General features: G+C 36.3%; 1 protein-coding gene across 2 annotated transcripts in view; it reads right to left on the reverse strand.

The window, feature by feature from the left end:
- Nucleotides 1–26,870, reverse strand: part of LOC127551861 (heparan-alpha-glucosaminide N-acetyltransferase-like) — a 428,410-nt gene that overhangs the window by 194,170 nt on the left and 207,370 nt on the right. For both annotated transcript variants that reach the window (XM_051981996.1, XM_051981995.1), the window contains exons 8-9: nucleotides 6,931–7,007; nucleotides 5,732–5,762 (exon numbers count right to left, since the gene is read on the reverse strand). In XM_051981996.1, the coding sequence (XP_051837956.1) occupies nucleotides 5,732–5,762; nucleotides 6,931–7,007 (108 nt within the window). The remainder of the gene's footprint in view (nucleotides 1–5,731; nucleotides 5,763–6,930; nucleotides 7,008–26,870) is intronic.

Raw genomic sequence — 26,870 nt, forward strand, 5'->3', positions numbered from 1 at the left:
TGTAGAAGTGATCTTTATTCCAGTATGATTTGAACTAGATGGCTTTGGAGATGTGACCCTCCCCTAATTCTGAGACTCTGTGAATTAAAGACTTAGGCTCAGCAAACTTCCATTTGCCCTTCCCCGTTCACCTACCTATTTTCTTTCTTTTCTTTTATTTCCATCTTCCTTTGTTTCTTTCCATCTCAGTTTTTTTTTCTCTCTCTCTCTCTCTTTCATTCTCTGTCTATGCCTGTCTGTCTCTGTCTCTCTCTCCCTCAAAGGTTGCCCTTTAGAGGGTAGTTTATTTCGACCTCCTTACTTTAAGTAAGCAAGTTTTAATCTATCTTGTACACTCCTGAAATCTATGTCTTGATGTTAATGGGTTGTAAAGTGGGTAATAATTTTCTTAGTGACCTCTTCAATCAGATTAGATCATATTATCGACCACGCTGTTTGTTTTATAACCACAGTCACATTGGGGAGCAACAGCTTCTGCAAGTTGCACATTTGTAAGTGCCCATTAAGGGGAAGGATGACAGGTCGGCATATTTGGCATATGTTTGTTTGTTGTGTTGTTTTTTTTTAAATCATTCTTCCTGCCTTGCCTGCTGCTGCTCCTTTCCCTCTAATCCCTACCTCCCTGACTGGTGATTTTCCCATCTGCATCTTGAAGATATCCTTTCACATGCTTCGCATCCTCAAGGGGTTGTGAACAACATCTGTGTGGTGGGAGGAAGGAACAAGGCCAAATTTCGCAAGGAGTTTCAGGAAGAAAGGTGGGCCCCAGATTGTACTGTCTTTTTACTTCTGGGATCCAGCACCACTCATCTTGGACAATGATACTTGGGTCTGGCCTGGTCTCTTGTCATTACATGGATGAGTCAGCTTGAAGCCTCTGTCCCATGCTTCTGAGTGCTTGAATATAATCAGTATTCAACATGGTCTTAGAAATTCCCTTGCAATTATGTATTGCTGATGGAGTTGTGAATTGATTTGATGAATTGATTCTATAAAGCAGTTTGGAGTAATACTAGAAATGTTATTTAACTATAAAGATTCTTTACCTCAAAGTTACCATTACTGAAGCCCAAGGAAATAAAAGACAGAAACAAAGGCCCTTAGATACAAAAAAATAATTTATAGCATCATGTTTGGGGGAAAAAAACAAACAAATCGGTGGTCAGTTGAGGAATGACTTAGACAAATTGTGGCATATGAACATAATGGAATATTATTATCCCATAAGAAACTAAGAATGTGAGTATGAAGAATTCAGAAAAAGTTGGGTAAAGCTATATGAACTGATACAAAGTAAAATAAAAAGAAACAGGAGGTCAAATACTATGTTACAGACTACCAAAAAGTTTAATGAACACTGGAAGTCATCAGGACTCTGATCAATGCAATAAATATTCCTAACTCCATAAGACAGAGAGTAAAATACATTTCCCTCCCTCGCCCCTTCCAAGGCTACATATTAGTGTGTGCACAGATTTTTTTCCCCAAATTGGGTTCTCTGTTCTGAACACAATAACCCTAAAATGATGTGATCAGGCAGAATTTAATGGAATCACCGCCTTGGTATTCTGGATACTAACCTTCTCTTAATGCAGCCTAAGAGATGTGCCATATTATTACACTTAACTCAGCATACTAATTCAACTGCTTCCTCCAGTCAGTCCTCCAAGCAACTGAGCTTCAGTCTTGTCTACTCCTTGCCCTTGGTGATTTCAGGAACTACTTCTAAACTTAGATTTGACACAACTTAAGTTTGAATTCTAATATCTTTAGATACTTCTTGGCTACATGACTAGACATTTAACCTCTCTGAAACTCTCTCTTCTCATCTGTAAAATGTAGCTAATAATTACCTCTGCTTCTTAGTGTTATTGTAAAGATCAAATACTACCACTCATATGAAGTACTTTGCAAACCTCAGAGACCTATATAAATGGCAGCTATTTTTCTTCTTATTCTGCTTAAATCAGAAATTTCAAATCTGTTCCAGTATGAGGACCCTTTCTTAATGTAAAAAATGTCATAGATTCCAGCATTAATAATTAGTTACGTGTACATCCATTGATCAAGAAAATATATAATGATAAAAAGCCATAAGAAATGTAGCAATGCTTTTAAGTGAATTTGTATTTTTCTAATGAGAGGATCTATATGCATTTGAAAAATAGCTTTATATATATATATATATATATATGGGAGACATTGTTTATTGAGTGTATGAGAGAAATGCTTGTTTATTTATTATTGAGTCATTTAATGAGATGAGCCCTTGCAATAACTCCTCAGGAGATTGGGAACCACTGGTCTAGATGAATACACATGACACAGAAAAATATCTGTAGATCAGAACAGCCTCTGAGTATTTCCTAATGTCCACTTTGGGCAAACACCAGACACACTTATCTCATTTGGCCCTCAGTGAGCAGTTCTACTGCCCCAGGGTCTATCATTTGGTGATAAACAGCTCTGTTTTCAGGGTTGAAATACCTCTAACTGCATTAACTAAACTACCCTCTAAACATGAGATCGTGTTAATTCAAAGGGAAAGGCTATTGGGAACTGAGATGGTTTCTCCCTACTGGACTTTGCTGCCAATGTTCTCAGATTATGAGGCCTGACAGAGTGGCAATCCATCTCATTCACTCACCTCTCCCTTTAGAGCTGAGAAATCACCACAGCATCCCATTGGGTGCCTCAGTGCTTCATCTGTCTTTCTGGAAGGTGAGGATTCTGGGCTAGACATTGGTGAGCAATTAAATAGCCTTAAACATTGCTATCTTTAATCACTAGGGTTAGAAAGGATCCCCAGTTTAAATTAGGAACCCTTTCTGATTTCAATATTAATATTTTTGCCATCCTTTCTATATAACATTATTCTGAGCTTTATTAACTTGTTAAATGAAGAGGCAGACTTTGTATAAGTCTCTATTAAGTTTATCCCCTGGCCTGTCACATTGGGTGTTAAATTAAACTGACCAATTGTGTGTGTGTGTGTGTGTGTGTAAGTATATGTAAAATATTTTTTCATGAAATATTTTTTTCTAAAAAACATGGCCTTGTGAGTTTAGCCACCAAATTAGTGGGTGCTTGAGTTCTGGAAAGGCAGCAGAATCATATATTCACAAATGAGCTACTTCTAAAGAGTCTCAATTCCAAGAAGACTTAAGTTGGAGTACTGCCTCTGAAACAAACTGGCTGTGAAACCCTAGACAAATTCTCAAAATTTGAAGCAAATCTCTAAGGTGGTAAGTTTCAGAGAATGTTGTTGAGTTGAGTTGTTTTTCAGTCAGGTTCAACTCTTTGTGATCCCATTGGGATTTTCTGAGCAAAGATACTGGAGGGGTTTGCCATTTCCCTCTCTAGCTCATCTTATAGATGAAGAAACTAAGGTAAACAGCTTTAAGTGACTTATGTAAGATTATTACCTCTTTTGGTAAAAGGAGCTTCCTTATCTGGGAATTCTTTCTCCTAAGGAAATCATGGGTCCATTCTCTCAATATCTCTGTCTATATCTCTGTCTCCTTCTCCTCCCTCCCTTCTTCTCTCTTTCCCTCTCTCTCTTCCCCCATCTCTGTCCCTGTTTGTCTGCCTCCTATCTCTCTTCCTTTCTCTCTCTTTCTTTCATTTTCCCTCTCGCCTGCACACATACACACACACATATAGTTATATATGAACATATATCTACACACACACATATATATAATGTTAACTTTTTATTCTAGGTATTTTTTTCTCATTTTATAGATAATATTGAAATTGAGAAGTAAAACCAAGTTCTTCAGACTATAAGGGCAAAGTTCTTTTCATTATCCCATGCTGTTCCCAAAGAAAAGGAGGAGAGTATCCTGCCTCAGCCTAATACACACACTCCAAGCAATGAATAAAGGTACAACATGTAATTGACATACCCTAATCCTGGATTCCCTTTAATACGAGCAAAAGATCATCATTCAATAGCTGTTAAACAGCAATGTTAAGTAAGAGAGGGAGCTTCACTTCTTGGTAGACTTCATTGTGTAGACATCTCCTTAAGAGATTCACCTAACATTAAAATTACTACATCTTTAAAGAATATTACATTAAAAAATAACAAAAAAACCCATATCCAAATGTGGAAAGTTCATTTCCTAAGAATTCATTGCTTTTTAGTACTGTCAAGGGAGATCTCAGAGCCATATGGAAGTAGATTGCACTGAACATTATGAAATATACCTTTGTTCCTCGGTTGTCTCTAAGTTTTAAATCTCTAAAGTCAATCAACAAGCATTTATTAAACTCTTACTATGTGCCATGTACTATGAAAAGCTTTGGAGATAAAAAGAAAGGAAAATACTGTCTTGCTCTTAAGGAGCTCATAGTCTAATGAAACAAATTGCTTGCCTGATTTAAATAGTGAATCTTAGCAACAATCCCACTTCCTTATCTGTTAAATAAAGGGATTGGATTAGATGATCTCCAGGGTCCCTTTTGGCTTTGAAATTCTATAATCCTTTAAAGAGATCTATTTATAAGTGCAGAGCCATTGGGATGGCAAAGTGGGTAGAGTTCTGGATGTGAGGCAAAACTTTTAAATTTTAAGCACTTAAAAATTGCATGACCTTGAACAAACCATTTACCCTTAGTTTCCTCATCTATAAAATGGAGATATAATTTAAGAACCTCTTTACCAAGATTGTTGTGAGAATAAAATGAGATGGCATTTATAAAATGCTTAGAAAATCTAAAAGCACCAAATAAAATAAATACTCGCTATTATTGTGTAGATTATGGATGAAGGGGATTACCTATTTTTTATGATGAGAGAATATGACATCAATTCAATTCAATGACCATTTATTACATGACCACTATGTTCTGGTCATAGTACTAAGTGCTAAAGATACAAAGACACAAATGAAATTAACTTTTAAATAATTACCAAATGTAGACGGTTACAGTCAGTGGGGAAACCCTGGGTAAAGTATAAGACCTTTCAGCCCAGAGGGAACCTGCTAACAATGTCTGGTTCAGCTCCCCATCTCCCCTGAGGGTGACAAACTACATATAATCACAAGTTGTTTATGTGGTCTCACGTGGACAGTGTTGTTTTTGTTACATTATATAAAGGAGAAAGTCCTTGAAATAGATGGACTCCATTTTCCCACCATCCTTAGGAGTCTTTCCTCATCACTTCTCCACTAGGAAGGTATATCCTAATCACCCTGATGCGGGGGCTCTAGAAAGCAATGGTATGTTTTGTTACTCCAACTTGGGGGCTCTAGAAAGCAGGATACAACAACCAAATATATGCAAAGTCATACCAAGTAATTTCAAGAGAAAAAAACAGCTGGGGATATCAGGAAAGACTTCCAGTCAGAAGTAAGCAAAGGACTCTTGAAGGGTTTAGGAGGTAGAAATAAAGATGTAGTACATTTTAGCCACAAGATAAAAGAATAGCAGAGCTGGAAGGGACCTTCTAGACCTTCTATTCCAATGCCCTCACTTGACAAATAAGGCAACGTGGCCCTAGGAACAGTGGAGTACTTGGTTATGATCCTATGACTTAGTAGCATTATCAAGACTAGAAGTCAAGTCTTTGAATCCCAGTCCAACATTCTTTGCACTTTATCACAGTGGGTCTGATCTTCCTTTGGAAATATTTCAAACCAAGGAAGTAGAGCCAAGGAAGAGTCATTTGTGACAACCTATCAAAGCATCTCTCAACTTAGATCAAAATCTCTGTTTTACTCACCATGGCATGACCAAGTCAGCAACTGTAAGGCCTGTAATAAAAACAATTAGAAAGGAAAGTGAGGCAACTTGGGTAAGCTCTTTGAGAAGCATATCAGGGTCAAAGGAAATTAAAAATAAAATAAAGATTGGGAATTTCCTTTCTCCTTAAAGTACCCCTTTCCAGTCCTTAAATATCAAGACCTATAGAACTTGCCCCCAGATTCACTTTGCAGAGTCCACTATAAAAGACTAGTGGCAAAGCGCATTAGGGACAGAAATGTGTTCAAACATTGCTTGTTTTTAATAACAATCTTAACTATCTATAATACATTGCTTTTATGGAAGGGAATGAGCCTTTCTGGAGGGGCCCTGTTGTTTTTCTGAGAAGCAGATAAAAGAAAGTAATCAGGCCATTACCCTAACCCCAGGGAATACCAATGCCCAGAGTGCCAGCAGTATCAACAGAGACATGAGACAGTCCCTATTATTTGTATTGCTTATGATGTTCACATGTAGGAAAGATGTCAGGCAGGAATACAGCATTCCACCTCTCTCCCTCCCCCCCCCCCCATGTTCCTTTCCACTTCTGGTAGCACCAGCTCCTGGGCTTTCCACCTGGGAGTTCCAGAGCATGAACCTTGCTGGTAAGTAAAGTGCAGACTGTCAAGAAGACCATGAATTGATTGGCCAGTCTAAGTACAGGTGCCAGGCAGGTATGTCTTTCTCATCCATTTAACAGAAATCCCCTTGGCGAGGCTGTGCCATTACTATTTTACATGGGCAAGGGCTCGAGTAACATGATCTTAAAAGCCCCTACAGTTCTCTCTAGAGTCAATATACTGGACTCTAGGAAAAGAAAAAGTCAGCAAAATCAGGTAGTTACAGGCCTTGCTGAAACAGAGAGAAAACTGCCCGGGTAGACAACAGTAAGACCATAAAATTAAAGAGAGAACCCTGGCTAAATAATCTAATGGTTCTCCAGTGGAAAGTCCAAATACAATTAGCATTCACATACTTATTTTAAGATCAATATTTTTCTGCTGATTTGCTGAAGAGGCTTTTATGAAGTTTAAGCAGAGTTCATTGTTAAATACTCTTACCTACAGAGGATATGGGAGGCCATATTAATTCCCTTTCTCTTGCAGATCAATAATTACATTGCTGATTTGCTTAAAAGGCTCAGGCTAAAGTTAAGGAGAGAGAGATGCTATACAATACCATTCCATGGAGCATGTTCAAAGAACCAGTAGCCACCTCCGCCGTAGTTAACAAAAACCATGAGTGTCAGGGACAAGCTGCAGAACCAAGAAAATAGTGCAAAAATTGTTAGTGTTTCCAGAACACCTACGAGCATAGATTCATAATTAGACGCAACCTCGGAGTTCAGCCCCCAAAATCTAACCCCCTTATTTTACAGATGAGAGAAAAGAGATCCAGAGTAGTGTACTGACTTGCTTAGAGTCACACAGTTAATAAGTATCTGAGGTAGCATTATAAATCTGGGTCTTCCTAACAGTAAATCAAAAGCTCTATCCATTCTATCACATTTCCTCTCATATAAAATTAAATAGAATTTTAACACTGAAAGTCACCTTAAACATAACCTAGTCCAATTCTCTCATTTAACAGTTGTCCTAGAAGGAGTCTTAGTGTTCTAGGGCCCAGGGATGCTTAATCTTTTGTGTGTTCTAGACCCCTTTGGCAGTGTCTGGTAAATTCTATTAATTACAGAATCGTATTTTTTAGATATAAAATAACAAAATTCATGGAATGCCAAAAGAAACAAATAATATTAAAATAGATATCAAATGGTAAGAAAAAAACTCACAAACTCCTAGGTTAAGATCCCCTGAGTCCAACCTCTTGATTTCACATATTACAGAATTATAGAATCCCAAAATTGTAAGCAACCTCAGTGCTCATCTATGGACCAACCTGTATCCCCAAAGGAATCCCCACTGCAACATACCCTAGAAGTGATCGCTTAGTCTTTTAGTTTCTCCCTCCAATGAGAGGAAACTCACTACTCCCTGAAATAGCCCAGTTTTAATTTGAATAGCTCTTATTCTTGAGATGACTTTCCATCATTGAAGTCTGTTTGCTTTCTTTGAAGCAGATGAGGAAATGGTCTCACAGATACATAGATGGTTCAGGCAGAGCTAGGACATTATTTGAGATTATATGCCTATACCAGTTCTAGAACTACCCAAAAAGCATACCCATGTTTCTAGAAAAGAAAAATGAGCATCATCATGATCTTCACATTGTGGCTGAGGAAATGAAGATTGAGGTCAGAGGTATAGTTCAGATTCATTGAGGTCTGCAACCCAATTTGGGGCACTGAAGTCATTTTTGTTTGACCCATGGGGAGTGAAACAAGTTAATGGGTTTTCCATGATGAGTGATGACTGGTTATAAGGTCACATGGACATGGTCATTTCCCCTCAAATATGTCATTGTCTTCATCCAGTCTGAAAAACCCCAACCTTTTTCTTCACCCACACCAATCCTATTTAATTCAAGTTATATCTACTCCTTGAAATTCCATAATTTCAATTGATCCCTCTACTGACTAAATTAACTAAAGTTAATTTTCTACTATTTCTTAATTGCCTATCTATGTGAATATTGCTTCCTGAACTAAGTGACCTCTTTTAATATGGTGCTGGGTACATGGTAGATATTCATTAAAAACACAGAATTGGACATCCCTTTTTCTTTTCAAAGATTGGCGTTTGTCTCAAAGAGGACCATGACATCAGGGAGGTGAAGCCATGACATACAAGTGAATTGGATTAAGTTAGGGAGGGATGTTTAAGGTCACTTGCCTCACTTTCCCCTCCAGGGCCATCTGAGGCCTGTGGCCAAATATAGATCAGAAGGACTGGAGATAACTATGGAGGGGTTATCTCCCCATATCTCCTCATAACTTCTATCCATTGATTTTTGTTGAAAGTTAAATGATTTCTTCAAAGTAGGAACTCCATCCAATAATACAGATGTCAATCTATCAATGCCTTCTCAATCTATTGGACTCTGATCCATATCTTCCTACAAATCTTTGGTTGGGAGTCTATCCAACATGATCAATTTCCTGTTGGTAATATGTTATGTTATAATATGTTATAACTATAATACATATTCATTATGTATCCTTGTATTGTCATTTGAATGACTTGAGACTATTTCTTCAGAGACTCTGATTTTCTATGATTCACAGGTAAATATCATCACAGGGATGAAGAATGGAAAGAAGGAAGGAATAATTTATTAAGTTTCTACTATGTGTTAGACATTATGCAAAATACTTCACAAATATTATCTTATTCGATCCTGAAAACAACCGTGGGAAGGAGGTGCTTTTATTATTCTTATTTTACATTTGAAGAAATTGAGGCAAGACAGAGGTTGAGAGGGTCATGCAGCTAGTAAGTTTCTGAAAACAGCCTTGAATTCAAGTCTTTCTGACTCTAGACTCAGTACCCTTTGCATACTGAAAGTATGCTTCCAGGATCCAATGGAAGTTTAATTTTTATTAATAATAATAAGAACCAAAATAGCTAGCATTTATTGCTCTTTAAAGATATTTTTTTACATATGTTATCTCATCTTATCCTCACAACAACCTTGGTAGGTAGATGCTATTATTATTCCCACTTTATAGATAAGGAAAATGAAGCTGAATAAGATTGTGACTTATTCAGGCTCACACGACTAGAAAGAGTAAGGCAGAATTTTGACTCAGGTGATCCAGGACTATCCGTGGTACCATCTCCCTCCTTCTATTAAGAATCTAGCTTTTAAAAGTACCATATACTTTTCCAAATGCAAATGAAACTCTGCCTGTTCAGTTCTGAACCCATCTTCAGGATCTGTCTACAATGTATGTATGGATGTATGAGCCTATAGGATATTATGCCAGCTGAATATCATAGACAATAGATATTCTCCACCCACTTAGTTTTTCTTGTGTGATAGAGGCCAAACTTTTTAAAGTGATTATGAATTTCCCTGAAGAAGCTTTACAGTGTCCTGAACCTTGATGCAATTAAGTCCAATATCATATGTAAACAGGAGCACCTCGAGGACCTCATCTTCTACACAGAATCCATCTTCTATTAAATTCTCATGCCATTATAATGTCTCAGATTGTACATGAAGGGTTATAAGCAATCTTAGAGGTCATCTTCCAATTTCCTCACTCTACAAAAAGGTAACATTCTTTATCCAAGCACCCCCAGCCATTGAATAACAGGCATGGGATTTGAACACAGGTGACCTGATTCCAGATCCTCTTCTCTTTTCAGTAGACCACCCTGCCATCTTGTTGAACTGAGCCCATAGGCCAAACCTAGTGACATCTTTCTTATAACCTTTTCATATAGTATGAGTAGGGATCTGGACCTAGCTACATAAACCCCAAGAGTTTGAATAGGAAAGAAGATAATCTTGGCCTGAACACATTTGCATAAATAAAATGCCTGGCCCATAATGAATTGGAGCATACAGAAACCATGAGAGATCCCAGGGCCGGAAATTGATAATTTTGCCCTTGTTGTTGAGGACGGAGGCATCAATTCTGGGTCTGCTTTCATTTGCTTTGGAATACATGGTATATTGCTTCTAGCATCAGATAAATTCAATGGAGGCAGAAGAGATTAATTAGTTTTCCCTTACAGACGGCCCTTCATTATTGCTCCTAGGAAAATGCTCCCTCACCCAGGGCAGGAGAAGCAGTCATTGGGAGGCATACAATTCTCCTGGACTTAGAGCTGTAATATGTATTGGGAACTGTGGCATGGGAGAGAAGACCGCTCTGGGGTAAGGGAGGCCTATTGTAAATAATAATATAGGCCCTGGTTTGGGAATGCTAATTAAACAAGGGCTCCCCTGGCCCTTCCAAGAGGATCTTGCCAGTCACTGCTGAGTGCACAGGTGCACAGCTGCTCAGGAGAGCAACCATTATGAATTTTATTTCACATAATAGCCCATGCAGGAAATGGAAGGTTATATTACAGATCAATAAGTGGCTAAGGGAATCTGACAACCTTTGGTCAGAATCAGGAAAATAGATGGCATTAATTAATTGGCTGGCTTGTGGAGGGGGAAAAATCATCCTTTAGTACAGTGACAGACTAGAAAGTGTCTCTCCTCTCTCCTTGTTATTGATTAATGTGACGGAACAGCCATCAGCTCCCTTCAATGATGGAAAAGCACCAAAGTTCTTCCAAACTCTGTAAGCTGGGCCCCTTCCAAATACATGGGTCATGTGGCTTAATTCTCTCAAACTTCTCTGTTACCTTATCCCTAAAGGGCTTTTATTTGGCTTTTAGTCTCTGTCAGGGAGCTACCATTCATTTCAATTTTCTGCTAATGATAAAAACTAAGAGCTCCCACTGAGTGGGATATGGAAGAGAGTAAGATATAGAAGAAGAGTAAGTAAATTTTTAAAAAATCCAAAACAGCAGCATATGAAGATGGGTAGCACCTGAACTCTAGCTGATTGGTTCTGGAGAATCCAGACTTTAAATTAACCATAAATAACAATTCTTAAATCTTAAATTCTTAATTTAAAGATCTTAAAATCTAAAATAACAAATCTTACATTCTTAAAATAAACAGTTAATTTTTTTCCTGATTTTTTTCCTATTAAAGCCTATACATACACATATGAATAGTATATATTTACATATATAATAAATATTGTATTAAATAATTATATATTTATATTAATGAAATTGATTTGAAGGTAGTTTTGATCAAACAAGAATAAGAATAGAAAGGGATGAGTCAGTAGAATATAACAACCCAAGGTAATTTGTAGTTTTTATTAAATTTTTTTTACCATTTCCAAGGATATCCTGTTAATCATCTTTCTATTAATCTACAATTTCCTGGTCTTACCTCAGATAGCAAGATCCTCTACCTGTTCTTGTCTGTTGGTGGTATTATGATCATTGAATATTACATTGGTTAGTACAAGATGCTTTAATGAGATTCATGATTATTCAAAAGAAATTGGTCTAACAATACAATAAAGAAAGATTAAGTGTATGAAAAGTCACTATTTCCCAAACTATTACAAGTATATCCACTGAAACACTGACCATAGATACAGAATTTGGCTCATAAATGTACTAGACGGAGGTTAGATTTTATTTAGGAAAATAAACATACTTTTAACAACCTCAAGGTACTCCTCAGTGCAAAGATTTCATCTTTTCAATGCAAACATTGGCATTGAAGGATGGTTGTGAATCTTGAAATATCAGAATCTCAAAAAAAAAATTGCAGGTGATTGAAAGGGCACTGTTTGGCAGGTGCAAGTAGGCTTGTAGCATACTTCCAGTGTTTATCTACATACAAAAAATGGCATTAGGCATGGCTGTAACAGAGATAGGAAAACCGAGATGGAGGTTTGTCCATGAATTGTTTAAGTATAATGCTGATAGTACTTGTACTTTCAGTAGGCAGAAACAGCTGATAAGTTGAGTGGGTAGTTGATATCTGGGGGAGGATGACATACTTCTTTTTTATTTCAATCCCAATAGTCTTCTGCTTTCGATGCCTATGTCTTTTGTTCTTTCAGTAATTCAATGCCAATATAAATCAAAACTTGATTTGCATCTTATATAGTTCTAGGTTGCTGCCTAAGGCACTGAAAGGTTAAGTCATTTGCCTAGGGTTGCACAGTCTGGATTTGTCAAAAGTAATACTTAAATCCAGGTCTTCCTGAGTCTGAAACCAGATCACATCAAATTTCATGAATAAGGATATTAGTTAGTAAATATGTAACTAGAAAAATGAGGCAAGTTGGTCATTTATAACAAGAGGGAAGGATAACATATGAGTGGTTCACTAGTATCCCAAATATTTAATAACACCAAAAGGAAGAACTCTAGTATATTAGTTGGGACCTTTTAGAGGATCTATGGAAGAAAACAGACATAATTCAATAGGATGAGAATCAATCAATAAGCATTTATTATACAACTACTATGCACCAGTCAACATGCTAGTCACTAAAGATACAATGGCAACAGAAATAACCCCTGTTCTCAATGAGCTTAAATTATATAAATGGAGGCAATATGTAATTTCATAATATAAATACACAATAAATAATAAACACAAACCAAGAGAAGGTATAGATGGTTGAGTTGTATGCCTACAAGTATTGTCTACATGGATGAGATCTTAGCATCAAGACTAGAAGGACATCAGAAGTGATCTACTCCAACTCTTTTAACTTACACTTAACAAACTGAAGTCCATAGGGGTTGTAACATTCTTATAGACTCATATATGAAAAGACTCATATGAAAGAGAACTAGACTCAGACCCAAGTCATTGGAATTCAAATGCAGCATGCTAGCCATAGTGCCATACTTTCTCTATAATAGGAAAGTCACTCCCAACCTTCTGCTGTGCTGGTGCTTCTACAATTATTTTTTCATGGTGAAAATCATCTTCTTTTTCCATGAAAATCACCTTAATGTACTGTGAAGGGCAGAGATGATAACAGTAACACTGAGGTCTTGAGTATTTACCAGTAGAGTATAAGCTCCAAAAGCTTTTCCAAACTGAAAAAGCTTCAAGGATGGCCCTAGCAATTGGTCATTTGTCATCTGAGGACCAGTCTAGTCAACTTTGGAAAGGTCTGTCACCTTAAAATGAAGAAGGAAGGTAGGAAAGAAGGAGGGAGAGAGAAAAGATAGGAGGGAGGAAGAGAATAAAAGGATGGAAGGAAAGGAGTTAGCCCCTGTGAAGTTAACAACAAATTGCTATTTTTCTTCCTTCTAAAATCTCTTCTCGCTAGACTGACCAGCTCATCTTTTTCTAAAAACTATATTCTAAAATTGGCAAATAATGGATTCTGAAATAGAGCTGTCTTGATAGGATAAGCTCTTTTTTCAAAGGAGAACACTTTGTGCTCAACACCCCTCCCTCAAAAAAAAAAAGCCCTTAATATGCATGTAGACTTTATCCATTAGTACAGGCATACTGTCTTCCTACTGGAACAATTTCTTCCTAATGCAATTATCCTCTGAGAAAGCCCCAAGAAATGAGCAAAGACTGTAGCAGGACAAAGGAGGTTGGAGAAACATATAATTATACGAATACTTTCAGAGTAAAAGCTCATATAACCTCTGGCCCATGTTATATATAAAAACAGATTTTGTTTTGTGTTTGATATGTTGTACATATATACTAATGCCTTTCTTCTTTCAGTTACACACATTCACCACCATTTCATAAGGAATTTGTAAAAAAAAAAAAATCCCTGGAATATTTTGTAATAGTATGGGAGATATCAATGGCATCAAGATGATTTTGGAATGGGAGTAAGATCAGATACAGAGTGACATATTAGATAGAGGGTTCAAGTCCTGCCCCTGGCACAAAATGGTTGCGCTATCCTCAACAAGTCACTTAACTGCTCAGGGATTATAAATAACAGTGTCATAATAAGAAATCCTACTATTTACAATTCAAAATACAAGTCACCAAAGTCTTTGATCTATAATTTAATCTGTAATTGATCTGATTGGTCTATAATTACAAGTCAAGACAGGGAGAGAAACTATTTGGCTTACTTTCTTCTAGAAAGTAAGAGTGTATGTGTCACCTACTATGTGCCAGTAATCTCATTTTCTACTCATATATACTATCTCATTTTCTACTCACAGCAACACCGGGAAATGTGATAGTATTATCCTCCTTTTACAGCTGAGAAAACTGAGGTATATAAAGATTAAGAGATCCAGCCATGTTCACACACAGCTAGTAAGAATGAGCCCAAATCTGAACTGAGGTTTCCTGTTTCCAGGTCCAATACTCCACCCACTCTGAGATCTAGCTGCCTAGTAACATCTATGGAGTTAATCAACTGTTGCATATGGACATATGGACTATGTAAATACAAGTATCTATAACACATAGAAAATATATAGTCATACCAGATTCAAAACTGGTCAGCAACTGATCTTAGGAACAGCTGGTGGTGTTTCAGGGGAGGGGATAGAGACTAATCTAGGAGTCTGTTTTTGGCCTTATTTGAGACTTTTGATTTTCCCTACACAAGCATGAAACAAGAAGAGACCCAATACATAGAGATTAGACATGATTGTCTATTTACATTGAAATGGAGGCCTATTCTAAAAGTGAATTAATAATGTCAAGAAAGCAAAAATGGCTTGCTTCTCTCTCGTACCACAATACAATGGGTTGCTAATATGTATTAGTGAAAAGAGATTCCCCAACAGGAGTTTCCCATATTGATAAAATTACAGGTTTGGATTGGAACAAATGAATTGGAAAGAGGGAACTTTCAAAAGGGTCATCTGAAAAAATCCTTACCTAGATGAAATTCCATAAGGAGAAAACAAAATGGAAACTGTCCAAAGAATAGTTGAAGTAAAATGACATCTCTGAAAGAAGTACAAGGTGATGGAAAGAATGGTTTTGGAGCCAGGACAACTATCTTCTCGTTCTAACTTTGATATTAATTGTTTTTGCGACTTTGAGCAAATTTTTGGATTTTGGTGTCCAGTCTTTTAAGGCAGAAGGGATTGGTTCTTAAGTTGATTATGTGGACTGATTTCAGGGAGTTTATAAACTTAAAAAATTATCTTGATAACTGTATTTCAACATAATTGACTTCCTCTGTAATTTATACCATATTCCATGCATTTAAAGACATGATTCCAGTTCCATTGAACTGACAAGGCAGTCCACTAAGAATATTAGAATCCCCAATCTAGAAAATATTTAAGATTTCTTCTAACTCTAACATTCATTATAGGATAGGGGAAAATGCCGTAGACTGTCATGGACAATCCCAACCTATAACTTTTACTTAGTACCATGGACAGATCATTTTGATCTTCCTAAGCCTCTATTCTCTCTTCTGTAAAGTGAGACTAAAAATATTTGTTGGCCATCCCTTTCATGGGGCTGCTACAGAGATTACATGAGATAGCATATGTAAACTGTTTTGCAAATGGGCTATAGAAGTATCAGTTATGATTATGTAAATATGATATTATTCATATCTAACTTGGATCTCTAATATAGCTTTCCATTTTCCTCATTCTGCCAAGTTCTTGGCCCTCACTTTGGGTGGCCAAATGAAAGAATGAACTCAACCCTTTTTTCTAGGAAATCCATACATTAAACTTTATAATTCCTGAAATAAAACATAGGACTTGTGCCTTAGAGGAGCCTTGAGTCTCATTTGGCTTCTGAGTCTTGACCTTTCTCTTTGATTTTCTGGGCAATGGCCATTTCAATTGTCTCTGAAAATCAGGGCTTGTTCTTATCTTGTTACTATTCATAAATCATCCTGGCTCCACATATGTCTCATACTATAATTTAGGAGTCTGTTATCTGCAAGGAGGTGGGGTATGACATTATATGCAAAAAAAAGATAAAATCAGCAGTAAATATATGTTTTATTATTATTTTGCTCCAGTGCCGATGAAGTTAGGAATGATATATTGACTTTTCAACTGCTGATAAGGAACCCTTCTCAATTTTTACCAGGCTTTCAGCTATCAGAGCCATCTTTAAGGGGATGGAAACATTTAAAGGCTGAGCAGAGAGCTGGGAAGTGACCTGTGCTTCTCTAAAGGAAGAAAAAAAAAGAGAAATACATCTATCATGTTAAGGTTCTGTGACAATGGTAAAATTAAAATAGCAAGAAGAATAGCCAGATGGAACTGATTCCCCTAAGGTGTCCTCTCCATCAATCATTTTCTGGATAAGAGATTCTGTCCACAGATTCACAGTTTGAGGACAGAGGAAAAGTAAGTTTTCCAGAAGTTTCCTGGCCCAATCAATCAAAACATATTGCTTAAGCAGTTTTTATATGCTTAGTCTTGTTCAAGATATTTTGTGAAAGATGTAGAATACAAAAATTGTGCCTGTCCTCAATATGCTTACAATCTAATTGGATACCTTTCTTCTTCAGGTGATGGGACTTTGTCTGATAGCCTTCCTATACCAAATTTCTCATTTCCTTTTTCTGATCTAATATGGATTATAAGGTTAGATAATCAGTTTTGTGACAAATATTTGTTCTGCTGATTTCTGTTTGTAGGACCATGATCCAAATAGTTGAAGTTGTTGAATAAATGACTTTTGGTGAAGTAAGGTATTCTTAAATTTTGCTCACTTAATGTTTTCCACACTTTCATTCCCCCCCCCCAACTTTGTTCTTTCTGTTTCCTTCCCAAACTCTGAGAGCATTGTGTATTTCACATATATTTAACATAGTATTTTGTATTAGAGTTATTTGTGGCTTGTCTCCCCATTAGGCCATAAACACCTAAGGCAGAAAATCTTGTTTTACTTTCAGTTTCTACCCACAGGGCTTCTTATGCAATAGGAATTGTGTAAATATTTGATGCACTGAATCAAGTCCTACCTAATCAAAATTATTTCTGGTTCAGTATAAGCCTACATCCTCCAGTTCTAACTTCAATACAACTGAAAAACAAACCAATTATCACCCTCTGTATTGCTAACTAGAATAGATCTAAATCATCTTCTGTATTGCTAACTAGAATAGAGCTAAATCTAAGAAAGTAAAAAAAAAGTCAGTCAAACAGTGGCATGGTCCTTCTGGCTGTTCCAAGAATAAGATATTTATTTCTAGATTCCAAGAATTCTCTCTGGCTATCCCTCATGCCTGAAATGCTCTCCTCATTTCTAGTTACTGAACTTTCTAGACCCTTTAAGACTTCACTAAAGTCTCTCCTTCTACAGGAAGCTTTCCCATATCCCTCTTAATTCCAGTACTTTTTCTTTGCTAATCAGTTCCCTGTTTATCCTGTATACTACCAACTTTGTATATATTTGTTTACATTTTATCTCCTTTATTAGATTGCAAGCTCCTTGAGAACAGGAACTCTCTTTAGCCTGTGTCCTCAGCTCTTAGCATAGTGCCATGAAATAATAAGTGCTTAATAAATATTTATGGATTAATTGATTTCTCCATTTGACAATCTCTGAAAACATCCTAGGATGTTTCTATGTCATATATAATAATAATAATAGTAAGCATTTCTGTAGCATTTTAAGGTTTGCAAAGTGCTTTACAAACATTATCTAATTTTATCTTCACAAAAATCCTGGAACCTAGATGCTACTATTATCTCCAAAATACAGATGAAAAAACTGAAATACACAAAGATTAAGAGATTTGCTTAGAATTATACAGTTAAATTTCTGAGCTGGAATTTGAACTTACATCTTCCTCATTCCAAGTCCAGCACTCTATCCACTATACCACCTCTCTCACATAAAAGAGCCCCTCTAACTCCTAGTTTCCTCATCTATAAAATAGGAATAATAATAATAATAGCACTTAACTTACATGGCTCTTGTTTATTCTACTACTCATTCCAAAAAAATGTTATTCAGTGCTTTTTGCACAACTCAAATGAGATAATATATTTTAAGCATTTTGCAAACCTAAAAATGCTATATAAATGCTAGCTATCATTAGGTTATTATTATTATAATATTGCCAAGTCCATAATAAGTGCCTGATAAAAGCTTGTTAGATAATATGTTAAGTGCCCACCTGTGCATCTTGCTGCTCTGGCATCAGACAGAGCAAGATAAACAGATATGGTCCCTCTGGCTGATGCTTACTTTCTGAAACTGCTGACAGTTCCCTTACTGTCAGCCCCAGACTGGAAGAAAATATCTGTTCATAGCAATCACAGTAGTAATAGCTCATGTTTATACAGTGTGTACTTTAAGATTTACCAAACTTTTTTTTTCCCTAATAGCAACTCTATAAAGTTAGATAGTACAGAGATCATAGATCCCATTTTATAGATGAGGAAATTGAGAATATGAAAGGTAAGGTGGTTTTTCCAGGGCCGCACAGCTATCAAGTATGATCTTTCTTGGCCCCAAGACTAATACTCTATCAACTATACCATAATAATCCCTTGATTCATTTTTCTATGGATTGCCAGACCATTGCATAAAGGGACTGAAAGGGATAGAACAATCTCTTAGGTGAGTGCTTGGTGTCTATTGTTTTATTGCAAAAAAATAAAAACAAAACCCATACCTAACAAAACAGACCTTAGTGGTTTGTGAAGATCATAGATATGCAGCCCTAAGTGACTACAGATGTCAGTGAATTTACTGATGAGGAACCTGAAGCCCCAAAATTTATATAACTCAATTAGGGTCACATTATTAGTGTATGAAGAAAGATTTGAATTCTGATCTTTCTGACTTCAAGGAAGTAAGGTCTCATTTATATAGTCTCCATATATAGGACCTGAGTGAGTTTCATCACCTCCTACAAGATCTACAGCAGTGCAGGGGACCAGATAACATAGAATCCAATAATTTTAGAAGAAAGCAATGAGGTCACCTAATCCAATTTCCCAGTCAATTCGTGAATCACCTCTATGCTATTGCTAAGGGAGTAGCATTAAGTCTCTATTTGAATATTTCAAAAAACTGAGAGCTCACTATTTCACAAGGCAATCCATTTATTGTTGGATTGCTCTAATTTTTAGGAAGTTTTTTGCTTATATTAGCAAATGTTTCATAGAACTCGGAAGGTTTCAAAGCTATTTACTTATGTTACCTCATCTGAACCTCACAAGTATTCTATGAGATATTCAGTCAACTAGTATTTAACAAGCATCTATCATGTGCCAAGCACTATGCTCCAAATACAGACATATATATGTAAGTATAATATTCATATATATGTGTAATATATATGAATATAAAAGGGATATAAAGGCAAAAAAGTCCTTGATCTTAAGTAACTCATAATCTAATAAGCAAAACAACATTCAAACAACTGTATACAAATAAACTATACATAGGATACATTAGAGATAATGGAAGAAAAAAACACTAAGATTAAAGAGGACTGAAAAAGAATTTACAGAAAATATAATAGGCATTATTCTCTCCATTTTACACTGAAGTTCAGTGACGTTAAATGATTTTCCCTAGGGTCATACTTAGTACATTGTAGGATTAGAACTCAGGACTTCCAGGATCCAAGTTCAACTCTGTGTCCACTGTGTTGTACATAGTTGGCTCATTCTTGAATGCCTAATCCTTCTATTGAACAGACCTCAACTTCACCATATCTTTTATTTCTTGCATCTTATATTCCTTGACCTCATTTGTGTATGCTTAATTCTTATATTGAACAGAATTTCCTTGATTAAATGAATATAATCTCTATCCCACAGGAACAATTGTCCTAATATTTCAAAAACCAACAAACATCAGTGTGATAAAATCTGGAAATGCAAATTCCCCCTCAAAAAAAAAAATCCCTTCACAACATCTTTAACATTGATCCTCTATTCTTTCATTTGTGGGATTCTAGCAATGGAGAACCCATTCTTCCCAAGGTAGTCTGGCCTAAGTTTGAACAAATCTAATGGTTAAGAAGTTTCCCTTTCTATCAAACTGAACTCAGACTCATATTCCTATTTACACTTCTCTTCATTATATAGTGGGCAAAACACTGAAGTAAGAGCCAGTAATACGAAGAGGGGAGCATGCTTGACTTAGAGTCAGAAAACCTTGGTTCATGTTACAGATTTGCTACTTATTACTTGTATATAGTAGGATAAATCAGAGTACCTCTGTGGATCTTAGGTTCTTCATCTGTAAAAGATAAAGGTTGGATTAAATCATCTTCTAAAGTCTCTTATAACTCAAAATCTACAATCCTGTGATTGCAGAGACTTCCTGTCTCTGTCACTAAACAGCCATGTAAATGTTGACTGGTTACTTTTCTTCTCTGAGTTTTTCTTTATTCATTTGTAAATGAGAAGTAGTTGGACTTTATTTTCTTTGGGGCTCCTTCTACTTCTAATATAATCATCTCCAGTTCTTACTATGAGCCATATTTAGGAGTGTTCAAACCATTGCCCACTTCCTATTCTTTGAAAGAAGGATTTCAGAAATAAAAATACTCATTGTTTAAATATGGCCTACTCAAATTTACACCAAGTCACTAAGGTCAGATGAGTTACATTTATGTCACCATAATATGGTGAACACTATTTATGGTCTCCAGGTCTCTAATGCAATAGTCACCTCTGTGATTGGGTGAGCTACTTCTTAAATGGACTTTCAATGTGGTTTTAAGATGAATTTGCGCTGGGATGTCATTAAACAAATTCCTTTTGATCCCAGAAGGAGAGCTTTGGCAATTGACAGACTCCATCATGGGTTATCTTATAGATATTGATGGATTAATGAACCCAAGTTAAATATCAAGTCATAAAGTCATGAGATGATCCAGAAGACAGACAGAAAACATAATGATACAAAAACTTTGCCCACCTAAGATCAAAAAAGAAAAGGGCTTTGGACACTGATCTTACATTTTTATCTTTTAGCTCCATCCCGCCAGAGCCATTTTTTTTTAAAATAAAGGTTTATGTCCTCTACACATATTCTTTCTCACACACTGGTACAATTATGTCCATTAGTTGTCATAGTAACCAAGACAGAGGTTAAGTCATTTTCTAGAAGAGGCCCAGTGCAAATTATGGCATTATACCAACTTATTGCCAGTCTTTTTAATTAAAACATTTTGCTTTCAACTCAGCTAATGGCAGAGATCAGTAAACAGGGTATATTGAATTACTGGTATTTAAACCCTCCCATCTTTTAAAAGGCCCAGTGTAGCTTAATTACTGGTAAAATAGCAATGTGTCAGAGGGAATAATTGCTAACAAGCAGGTAGAGTTAATACACCAAGGTTGAGGCCTCCTGTAATACTAATCGAATGGAGTATGACAAGTGTGAGATTAAATAAATTATTTAAATTAAAAATATTCAAAACTCAACTATACACAAAAAAACTGTTAAAAAGATTATTTCAATCCCAGGAGTTGTGATTAACATGACTAGTGTATGCCCAAATTCCATTTGAGAGAATGACAATCTGGTAACTAGGAACTGGTATCAGACTTAACTAGATTATCTCTTAAAGGAACTCTAATATGTGACCTTTCTTTTTAGGAGAGATTCCATCCTTTCATACAATGTTTTGAAAGACAAAACTCACATGAATTCCTTTCATAAAAGACCTACGGATTTTGTTCCACTCTTAGTTCAATTGGAGTCACAGCCTGACACAGTCGTCAGAAGAGGCAATAAAATATTAGGTTTCATTCATAGAGAAATTATGTTCAGAATAAAGATGGTAACATGACCCAATTGCACCCCATCTGAAATATATCGAGGCTATACATTTCTAAATCTTATCCGGTCCCCTGGAATATGATTGGAACTGGGAAAGTTTAGGCCAAAGAAGAGGAGATGGTTCTCCTCAAATATTTGATTATTTCTCAAATTAGAAAAGGATTAGCTTTATTCTGTTTGGCTCCAGAGGTGATAACTAGGAGCCAATTAATCTGGAAGTCTCAGAAAAGTAGATTTTGATTCTATATAAGGGAAACTTCCTGGAATTGTTTGGAATTGTTGCAAAATTGAAGGCGATAGTTTGAGTAACCCATTTATTAGTGTTGATATTCAAACAGAGGACAATCAGTTATCAGGGATGTAGATATGTGTATCAGACAGATATGGATTGCAATAGTGAACTACTAAGGTTCCAACACAGATTCTAGAAGTCAGGAAATCTGCTTTTGATGTTGCAGCAAGAGGAAGAAAGTATTTCTTAAACAAATAAAACAATAAACAATTATTAGGTGCCTACAATGCATTAGGAACTAGGTAAGGCTCTAGGGGTATGAAAACAAAAACAAAATGGTACCTACTCTCAAGATGCACACATTCTGCTTAGGGAATAAGAAATATTCTGAGAGAAGTAAACACATAGTAATATGAGAAGGACACAAGCACTAAAACTGATTGTTGTTCAGGCTATTTTCATTCATGTTGTCCCATATCCTCAACACCTCTGTTCAGGTTCAAAAGTCTTCTCTCCTAAGTATCCCAAGTTCCTTCTACTATTCTTCTTGTGGCATTATCTCTGTGATCTTAGCTATTCTAGTGATCATCATTTCCATGCTTTTCTATTTACCAACATCCTCCCTAAAAGATAACACAGAGAACTGGCTTGCAAATTACAGGTGAGACCTGGGCATAGGAAAATTCATGATAAACATCACATTTCTAGTCTTGGACTTATATCCTGATTCTCAACTTCACCAAGAAAATTTTGAGCTATACTAACTTAGACAATCTGGCATATCCATAAGCAGAGACAAGGAAATACATGACCAGGTGCTTAATTTCCTTTCACAGTCAAGCATCAATGGGATTACAACTACTGGAGACAAACAGATTGTGCTACATATAAAATGGGGGGGAGACCAAAATTAACCTCCCCTAAGAAGCTAGACCAGTATATGCATTTATGAAGATTTTTTTAAACTAAAAGTATTTACTTTCAGTGATCAAAACTGGCATACCTTGGAGTTTGTACTTTATCTTTGTTGTTACTGCCTGTTTGTTTAGGTTTTTTTTTTTATAAGAATTTAGAGGGAGCATTTTTAGAGTTGGAAGGGATCATAAAAATCACTGAATCCAATCCCTTCATTTTAAGGATAAGGAAATTGAGCACTGAAAAAGGTTTAGACACTTTAGTTTTCAACCCACTAACATCTGTCAACGGCATGACTTGGTGAACAAAAACATTAAAGCAAATCTTGGGCTTCTCTAAGAAGATCAGAAATAAAGAGATGGTTAATGTCCTTGTGCTCTGCACTGGCCAGAGAACATCTGGAGGATTGTGCTCAGTTCCAGTTCCATACTAAATTCCAGAGGCCATACTGATTACTAAATAACATTCAGAGAAAGATAAATAGTATGATGAAGGAACTTGAATCTATGCCACAGGAAGAACCATTGAAAGAAGTGGAAACATTTAACCTGTATAGAGGAAGGAAGAAGTAAAGAGGATAGCTGTGTTTTAGTATGAGAAGGGCTGTCATTTGGAAGGGGGGTTGGAGTGTTCTATTTGGCCCTAGAAGGAAGAATCAAGAGCAATGAGTAGAAGTAGTGAAGAGGCAAATTTTGGTTATCATCAGGGAAAACTTCTTAAAAATTAGAGATTTCTCAGAATAGAATGGGCTGGTTGGGAGATGGTGGGTTCCTCATCCTTGTGATGTGTTTGCAATTCCTCATTCCAAATGATATTTGGTAGATTTTTGTTAGGAGAAGAGGTTACAAATAGACATCAGAAATGGTAAATAAAAAATAAGAGTTGGAAGAGCATATAATAAGAAAATATTTTTAATAATTACAATGGAAAATACAAGTTTCCTAATGGTACTCACAATTAATCAAGAGAAAGTGAATACAACAGGAGTTGGCAGGTTAAATCCATAGAGGTATTTAGCACCTTAAGAGAGTTAGTTAGGTATAAAAAGGAGAAAGACACCATGAAACATGGTGGGTGAAATGGGAAGGACAACATGTGGCATGAGAAAGGAGAAAGGGGAAAGACACCACAAGGCAGAACGCCATGGTGGACTGACCCAAAAAGGATTCAGCAAATATGCCATGAGCCACAGGTTTATAGGGGAAATTTAACCTCAGGGGTTTGACATAACTTGAATTTCTGACTGGACATAGCAAGGTAGGGCTACACATGACCTTCACAGACTATGAAGTTAAACTGATCCCCATCGGGACCTTTCCCTGCTTGCCTCAAGGAATAACTTTATCAGTATTTCAGGTTCTCTCTGCCAATCCCATTTAGTGACCCAGGACTTCATCAATTGGGAAATCTTCCAGATGAAGACAGATAATACAGCTCATTGGGTATTCTTTAGAGGGGATGTCTTTGGAGTATGGATGGAACTGATAGATTGTAACTTATTCAGAGCAAAGCAGAGAACCCAGAATTTATGACTCCTAATTCAATGCCATTTTCACTAGACAATATACACTTGTTTGGATGTGAAAGGGGAAAGACCTTATTTGGTTGAAAAAGCAGACCCTAAAGGAAGAAGGTTAAAGTCTAACCCAGAAAAGAAAACATCCATTAAGGAAGGTACTTTATTTCTTCACTAATTGCTGTGGTTAATCCGAATCATTAACATAAGTGAAAAATGTAAAAATGTAGCAAGCCACACCTCCACATCCCAAACACCCAAGAAATCTCTTAACAGCCTGGATTCAATAGCCAACACTTTCATGTTAGATCAGTTTAGCTCCCAATAAAATTACCACATCCTAGCTAGTGGGAATTGTGAAACTAAGTCTTTTATCAAGACTAAATTCAAAAGAATTCTTTCAAAAAGCTAAATCTTCAAACTACCTCTAAATCAGATTAGCTTTCTCTTCCTCAATATCCACTGGTTTGCATTTCTAACAGTGGTCCTCCCATCAGAAGTCCATAACGTATTCTTGAGAATAAGCCTAGTCACTAGTCATTTTCTATGACAAGTATTCTGTCTGGACACTTTTCATGGAATTGTAAGCCTATGCCCTAGCCACTTCTGTGAATATATGTGCTCAAAATTGTAGCATTTGATGCTTTCAGATAAAGAAGTAAACCAATAAGTGGCCTCTTAGTCTCTCCTTTCCCCATGATGTTAGTGGAAGAGAGAGCTGCTATACCAAAACTGAGTCATAAAGGATAGATTACTGAACAAGGAACTTCTGAACTTTGGGATTCATAAAGTTGTTATCAAGACTTTAAATGATCATCATAGGATTGTGCTTCAGTCACGGATGCTCAAGGAAAGAAATACAAATTAGAAGAGGTAAACAGTGCTCCAGACTCAAGTTCACCTAGTTGAATCCCAGCCAGCTGTCACTATCATCTACAAATAATGGCTATTTATTCCTGGTAGGAAAGGATGTATCTCCTCTATTCTTCACAGTGAATATCAGAGAAAAAGCTATATGCTATAAGTTCCAGAGAAAGGAAGGAAGGAAGAAAGAACCAGCAGATTAATCCTTTGGAGTAGATGTCTCTTTCTGTTTCAATGGCCAGTCCTCTTTGATACTGAATCCTCTCCCTTAACATCCCCACTTGGTGCCATTTTAGTGGGGATAAAAAAGTAATGGGAGGGACCAAAGGATCATCCAGGGAGTTGCTGTATCATCCATAAGCATCCAAAGTAACAAAGCTTTCAGTACTGAGAATATATCATTAGAAACAGTCAGGGTCAATTCTATCCCTAGGTATTCTCCATGGGATGACTTACACATCCATCAATGCTGTATAGCAGTTGGTCTTTCTCATTCAACTCAATTCTATAAGTATTTATTATGTCTGCTATATGCCAGGCATTTTGCAAGGTGTTAAAGAAAGAAAGAAAAAATGAAACATTTCCTGTCCTCTAAGAGTTTGTATTTTTCTGGGATAGTACAACATGCACACAAATAAGCAAATACAAAGGACTAGAAAGAGGGAGAGAGAGCTCATGTTAAGGAGAATCAGGAAAAGCCTAGTGCAGTAAAGTAGTATGATTAGAGAAAATAGAAAATTCTCAGAGGTAAATGAATGGAAGTGAGGAAGGAGTATATTCCAGGAGTAGGGAGCCAGTTGTGTTGAGGCATGGAAATGAGAGGTGGAGTGTTGTATATAGAGAATAGCTAGGAGACTAGTTGAACTGGAGTAGAGTGTGAATGAAGGGGAATAATAAGCCATAAAACTAGGAAGGTAGGTAGGTAAGTTTTAAATGCCACGATCATGAGTTCCTTACTGGGGTAACTGAATTTTACCCCATTGCACAGCCCTATAATGAACATTTCTCAAACAACTGATGATGCTCGGGCCTTCTTGACAAATTGACTTGTTAGACAAAACCTTCTTTCTCCTGACCCTATATCCTTGCATAAGCTGTCTCTTATACTTGGAATGCATGCCCTCTTTATATTTATCTCTTATAATCTGTATTATCCTTTAAATTTCAGCCCAAATGCCACTTTGTACATAAACTTTTTCTGATTCCTACCTCACCTCTTAGTAACTAATGTTTCCCCAACAAAACTGCATTAGTTTTCTTTTGCATGAACTTAAATGTGTGTATATTGTTTCCTCTAATAGAATGTAAGCTTATTTTTTTAAATATTTTTTTCTTTTTAAAATATATGCAAAGATAGCTTTTAATATTCACCCTTGCAAAACCTTGTGGTTCAAATTTTTTCTCCCACCC

The sequence above is a fragment of the Antechinus flavipes genome, chromosome 2 (genome assembly GCF_016432865.1).
Source record: "Antechinus flavipes isolate AdamAnt ecotype Samford, QLD, Australia chromosome 2, AdamAnt_v2, whole genome shotgun sequence".
Classification (NCBI taxonomy): Eukaryota; Metazoa; Chordata; class Mammalia; order Dasyuromorphia; family Dasyuridae; genus Antechinus; species Antechinus flavipes.